We start from the raw sequence: 6,916 nt of genomic DNA on the forward strand, positions 1-6,916 counted from the left end.
TGAGGTAACGCTGAACTTAGGTTGATATTAGTTCCTCGTATACGTTTCGATTTGAATGGAAGAATCTTCCTTTCTTGCATCGAAGTATAAAGATATGATTTTCGCGACTTCGGTTAATGGGGGTTTGTGAATTTTGTGGTTAAGGAAGGAGATAACCATCGTTAAATCTCGTTAAATGACTTATGATTGAAGACTCCTGCATTATTTGTGTTTATCCTAGTTTTACGCTTTGCTCTGCCCTTTGCATTATTGATGTGTGTATATTCAGTGTCTTAACATGTTGCTGAGTTTTTGTCAGAAATAGTTGTACCAGAATATAGGATAATGTTCATAAATGTGTTATTGCTAATTGAATGATGCATAGAGCATAAAGCCCTTAGCATATCATACTCTAAGCGGCGTTTCTGCCATCTATCTTTTTTTTTGCATAGGTGATGTAAATGTGTAAAAAATTTATAATAAACGTTTAATTGCGTGAACAGAATTCTTTAGTTATCCCCGAAAGAAAATAAAATGAGCCTGAAGAGAGCAGGTATAGGGCAGCGTATAGGGCGTGTCGGCAGTAAGTGAGCCGGAGCCCGGCAGGACTGATTCGTTGCAGCCGAGCGCCAGCGCCCAAATAAGGCCTTACGCAGAACGTTTTGGGCCCCTTAATAAGCGGACATCCTTGCTGGATTACTGCTTCCCTAATGCTTCTATCATGCTCTTGGTTCAGCGCCAGCCCAGCTCCTACACTGCTTCTAATTTTGACTGGGTATTTTAGATCTTTTCGGGAGCTTATTCAATAAAGCATATTTTGGTTGACTTCTTTCATTCCTAAAATTACAATAATTTACATTTTTGATGACTTTCCTAAGGCTGAGGCTTCCCATCATGTTGATGCATAGACTGTTTTAACTGTGGGCTTGGAATTTTTTGAAAACTGCTGCGCTAAATAATATAATCATCGTACACTCAGTTAAGTTATGCTCCCGATAACACCTAGTCTAGATTACGAACTATCGTTTCTGTTATGAATTTATCCTGTGTATATATTGACTTCATACGGTATAACTTGAATGGAATACGATGATGATGCATCTAAATCTCGGCCATCTGAATATGAAGCCTTGATTAGTGCCTATCATCTACGATATGAACATTATATTCCCTTCATATTTATTCGTTAATAAAAATATTCATGTTCGGGAGAAACGTAACATTATTATGGCAGCCGATAGTTCGTAATCAAGGCTAGGTGCTACCGGGGGCATTTTTAAAGTTGATTCCGAGAGGTGGCGATCGATGGCGCATCGATGCGCCACCGCCGCTAATGGGTAATTATTGGTGGGACATAGTTAAGTTTTTAGGCTAGGGTGGCCATCGGCAGGTGATAGGTGGAACATAGACCGGACACGCCATCGATGCGCCATCGGTGCTCCGCCCGCCTATAATTTCCACCTATAGCCACCGATAATCATCGATGCGCCACCTTAAATTTGTATTTGGGTAGGAAGTCCCAAACTCACTGCTTTGGGAGTTAATTCTGAATTGAGTCATAAGCACACCACTACACCACCACCACATCACCTCCATCAAAGATCCTGCAGCAAGTGTAGCGGCAGTGTAGGTGTCAGGATTCACCACACCACCACCACATCACCTCTATCAAGGATCCTGCAGCAAGTGTAGCGGCAGTGTAGGTGTCAGGATGCAGGTACACTGAAGTGTAGCGGTCCTGCAGAGCGTGTAGCTGCTGCTCTGAGTAACTCTGCGTCTCCGCCATCAGAGCGATCAGCTCTGCAGAGTGAACCGCCGCCAGCTCCTCCGCGCTCGCCTTCCTGCTCTGTTGCACAACACAACACAACACAAATTTTAAATCTTGAATCATTATTCAACAAATATTTGCGATCGATATTTAAATAAAAGTAAAACCAATGTGAAAATTTGAAAAAAATTTAAACGCTAATAATTTAAGGGAAATGGTGCAGGCGGTGCAGGAGGCACACAACGCACCTGCAGGCGGTGCAGGAGGCACACAACGCACCTGCAGGCGGTGCAGGCGGTGCAGGAGGCCGGTACTCTGCAGGAGCTTCATGATCTCGCGCGTCCTGGCAGGTCGCTCAGGGTGCGAGCTGCACGCATAAAAATACGTGAGTCAAGCGTGCGTGCACGAACTGAAGCTAGGCGCAGTACTACGTGGTGCTTATGAATGAAATAATCGTAATTTCCGAGTAATAGAAAATATGCATTAAAATGTTTATCGTTTATTGCTGTTATATCGTAATTATAATTATGTAGTACTTAATTAATGCATAATAAATGTTAATGACTTGAGCTCGAATATTCAGTGATACTTCATTACTATTTACTCATTATTCCTATTATTTATATTATTTTATATTATATTATAATTTATTATTATATATTATAATATTATATTATATTATATTATATCATATTACTAGTGCTACTTCATTACTAGCTTGATCATAAAATAAAATAATAAACACATTATGCTATTTTACAGCCAACTACATTAATAATTAACTATTAATTATAATAATATGCCCCGCACCTCTCAGTCTGGCAGTGATGCGTCTCCATGGCAACGTCGTGCACGTAGCAGACCTGTATGGGCGCTACGGTCAAGTCTGTACCTGCAAATACAGACAAATGAAGACTTGATCACTCAGAAAAATGAAGACTTTGTCCACAAATATTACGCATTGAACACTCAGAGAAATGAAGAATTTGTCCACAAATATTACACATTGAATACTCAGAGAAATGAAGAATTTGTCCACAAATATTACACATTGAACACTCAGAGAAATGAAGACTTTGTCCACAAATATTACACATTGAACACTCAGAGAAATGAAGACTTTGTCCACAAATATTACACATTGAACACTCAGAGAAATGAAGACTTTGTACATTTAGCGATTCACGACTGCGGATTAAGACGAATATCGAATACACAAGTGAGTCATGTTGACCTACCTACCAGTGAAAGTTTACAGACGTGTCAGCTTCTGATTTTGAGTACCAGAAGCTGGGCAACTCTAAATTTTGTTAGGGGCGACTCTAAATCTTATTCGGGGCGACTCCAAATTTTGTTGGGGGCGACTCTAAATTTTGTTAGGGGCGACTCTAAATTTTGTTGTTAGGGGCGACTTTAATTTTGTTAGGGGCGACTCTAATAAATCTTGTTCGGGGCGACTCTAAATCTTGTTCGGGGCGACTCTAAATCTTGTTCGGGGCGACTCTAAATTTTGTTCGGGGCGACTCTAAATTTAGTTAGGGGCGACTCTAAATCTTGTTCGGGGCGACTCTAAATTTTGTTAGGGCTAGGCTTATGAAGCCACAGTGCGTCGTAATTTGGACAAAAAGTCACATTTACTTTTTAATGTGATTCCCACTCGAACGATATACAAATTCAATAATTAGTGGCTTAAAGAATTTATAATTGAAATACATCATGAGATACCGGTACCGCATGCTAAATTACACAGGAAAGGTGCACATCACCTTCAATTATTCAAGAAATTAACTTCAGTCAATAAAATAAATTCATAAATGTCTGATTATTACATGCATTTATAATTTATATCATTAATCTGCCTATAGGTTGGATCATTACAAGCACTTATATCATTAGTGTGCCTATATGTTGGATCATTACAAGCATTTATATCATTAGTGTGCCTATATATTGGATCATTACAAGCATTTATATCATTAGTCTGCCTATATATTGGATCATTACAAGCATTTATATCATTAGTCTGCCTATATATTGGATCATTACAAGCATTTATATCATTAGTGTGCCTATATATTGGATCATTACAAGCACTTATATCATTAGTCTGCCTATATATTGGATCATTACAAGCATTTATATCATTAGTCTGCCTATATGTTGGATTATTACACGCACTTATATCATTAGTCTGCCTATATGTTGGATCATTACAAGCACTTATATCATTAGTCTGCCTATATGTTGGATCATTACAAGCACTTATATCATTGGTCTGAATTTAAAACAAGAATTTAAAAGCAAAGAAAACTCCACGTAAATACACAACATATTTGGTGATAAGGCGAATTTACTTCACGGTTCCATGGCTTTTAAATCTTTATAGGATTTATCAGACTTGATAAATGATATTATCTGTGATATTTATAAATTATTTATCAATTATGTTCAACCCTCAAGATGTTAATTGGGGCGCCATATACCAATCTTAATTAATCTATTATAAATTATTTTCTATACGTTGATAAATGAATATTGATCCAGGCTATAAATAACAGATCTAAATTAGTACCTTTTATCTTTATAACTAATTCCGGTAATATTACTACTAAATCTTTTATAATAAATGAAATAATAAAATAAAATAAACAATAATAATTTTATAATAAATAATATAAATAATATCTTTTATAGTAAATGATATTACTAAATAAATATTGCTAGGACCTACCAGCCTTGAGGCGCGCCAGGGCTCGCGACGTCTCCTCCTCCTGCTGGGGGGAGAGCTTAGCGTACCCCCCCCTGGTGGGGTACCTGCTGGGGGGCGGCGTGCCCCTGTACTCTATAACTGCTATGTGCTGTAGATAATAACAATAACGAATAACGTTATTATTATATTAATTAATATAATATTAATATATAACAAAAATAACGAGTAATGTTAATATTATATACAATAGAGAATATTGTTATATGAATTATATAAGAAAAATGTACACCTGTACTCTATAACTGGCATGTGCTGTAAATAATAACAGTAACAAATACAACAACAAACAAATACAAATAAAATAGAGACAACAACAAATACAAATAAAATAGAGAATATTATTAGAGACTATTAATACATGAATTATACAGAGGAAATGTGCCCCTGTACTCTACACAAGGCATGTGTTGCAAATAATAGCAATAATGAGTAAAGTTAATATTAAATACAATAGAGAATATTATTACATGAATTATATAAGAGAAACGTACACCTGTACTCTACAGCCGGTATGTGCTGTAAATAATGGCAATAACAAATAAATATGCATTAATATTAATACATAATATACATATTATTAAATATGTAGGTATCATTTAATACATATTATAATTTAATGTTAACATTAAATACGATTGAGAATATCATAATATGAATTATATTCAGAGAATTGTTCTAACGGTAATATTAAATACAAATACAGGACATTGAGGACATAGAGGACACAGATGACATACAGTGGGGGGAAATAAATATTCGTACACTTGAAAAATCGTATTTTAATGTATGTAAGTACACAAACTTAACAGGAAAAGTGATTTAAATTATGTATAGAGACGCATAGTATTCAAAAATACTATCAAAAGAAATTAAATCTCAATGCAACAAAAAACAATGCAACATCTGTCTCTTATACACATCTAGATGTGTATAAGAGACAGCTAAATCCGCATTATTNATGTGAGGGTAGAACAAGGTAAAAGTGAGGGTAATGTGAGGGTAAAACAAGGTAAAAGTGAAGGTAATGTGAGGGTAGAACAAGGTAAAAGTGAGGGTAATGTGAGGGTAAAACAAGGTAAAAGTGAAGGTAATGTGAGGGTAGAACAAGGTAAAAGTGAGGGTAATGTGAGGGTAAAACAAGGTAAAAGTGAAGGTAATGTGAGGGTAGAACAAGGTAAAAGTGAGGGTAATGTGAGGGTAAAACAAGGTAAAAGTGAAGGTAATGTGAGGGTAGAACAAGGTAAAAGTGAGGGTAATGTGAGGGTAAAACAAGGTAAAAGTGAAGGTAATGTGAGGGTAGAACAAGGTAAAAGTGAGGGTAATGTGAGGGTAAAACAAGGTAAAAGTGAAGGTAATGTGAGGGTAGAACAAGGTAAAAGTGAGGGTAAAACGAGGTAAAAGAGAGGTAAAAGTGAGGGTAATAGCCCCACCTTGGGTCTGGAGTGTCGGGAGGCGCGGTCTACTGCCGCGGTCTGGGCGCAGTAGCTGCCCTGGTACTGCAGACTGCGCCATACACTGCGCTGTACTGTGATGCAGTCCAGCACTGTACTGCTCAAACTGCAACGTCAACACTGCAGTTACTGGCACACTGCAGTGCTGCCAACACTGTACAGTAACTGCATGATACAGTAGCTGCATGATACAGTAGCTGCATGATACAGTAACTGCATGATACAGTAGCTGCATGATACAGTAGCTGCATGATACAGTAGCTGCATGATACAGTAGCTGCATGACACAGTAGCTGCATGACACAGTAACTGCATGACACAGTAACTGCATGAAACTGCAATGGCAACGCTATCTGTAAACTAAAGATACACCTGTAGGAAAGAAATTACAGTTCAAAGCAAACTGTAATACAGAAGCTAATGCTTTAAAAATAAATTATAATACAAAGAAAGCTGCTGCAGTAAGATCTGAATTTCATTAAAACTGCCAAAGAAACTGCTATTTAAGTAAAACTTCAGTAAAAGAACACTGCAGCAGCGGCAACAAAGCTAGAGAAGAAACTGCCGTACAAAAAAAACAGCGAATCTTACTTTCACATCAATAATATTAATAAAAATAATAGGTATGATGTAAGGCTGAATAATACGTATACCTACTATTTGTAGCATGAATAAAACTAGAGCATAAGAAAAGATGAGGTGTGCATCAAAAATAAAGGCCAAGTTAATTATTATTCTTTTCACTAATTGACCTAACATCGGAAATGAGATGCTGAATAATTTGGTAATTAAATTTAATAACAGAACTGCGTCACGAAATAATATATTAAATATTGTACGCCTACATTGCGACTAGTATTGCTTGGATCAGGGGCTAACTAAGGGGTCTGACCAGCTACCTAGGGTGCAGGGGTCTGACCAGCTACCTAGGGTGCAGGGGTCTGACCA

The 6,916-nt window shown here is 37.0% G+C and overlaps 1 protein-coding gene across 1 annotated transcript in view; it reads right to left on the reverse strand.

The window, feature by feature from the left end:
• The window catches only part of LOC108675575 (histone deacetylase 6), a 50,471-nt gene that overhangs the window by 27,291 nt on the left and 16,264 nt on the right, over window positions 1-6,916 (reverse strand). The window contains exons 12-17 of the mRNA XM_047881734.1: window positions 6,868-6,890; window positions 5,948-6,074; window positions 4,479-4,605; window positions 2,558-2,639; window positions 2,027-2,114; window positions 1,643-1,825 (exon numbers count right to left, since the gene is read on the reverse strand). Coding sequence (XP_047737690.1) covers window positions 1,643-1,825; window positions 2,027-2,114; window positions 2,558-2,639; window positions 4,479-4,605; window positions 5,948-6,074; window positions 6,868-6,890 — 630 coding nt within the window. The remainder of the gene's footprint in view (window positions 1-1,642; window positions 1,826-2,026; window positions 2,115-2,557; window positions 2,640-4,478; window positions 4,606-5,947; window positions 6,075-6,867; window positions 6,891-6,916) is intronic.

This window comes from Hyalella azteca, unplaced genomic scaffold, assembly GCF_000764305.2.
Source record: "Hyalella azteca isolate HAZT.00-mixed unplaced genomic scaffold, Hazt_2.0.2 contig8765, whole genome shotgun sequence".
NCBI classification, from domain to species: Eukaryota; Metazoa; Arthropoda; class Malacostraca; order Amphipoda; family Hyalellidae; genus Hyalella; species Hyalella azteca.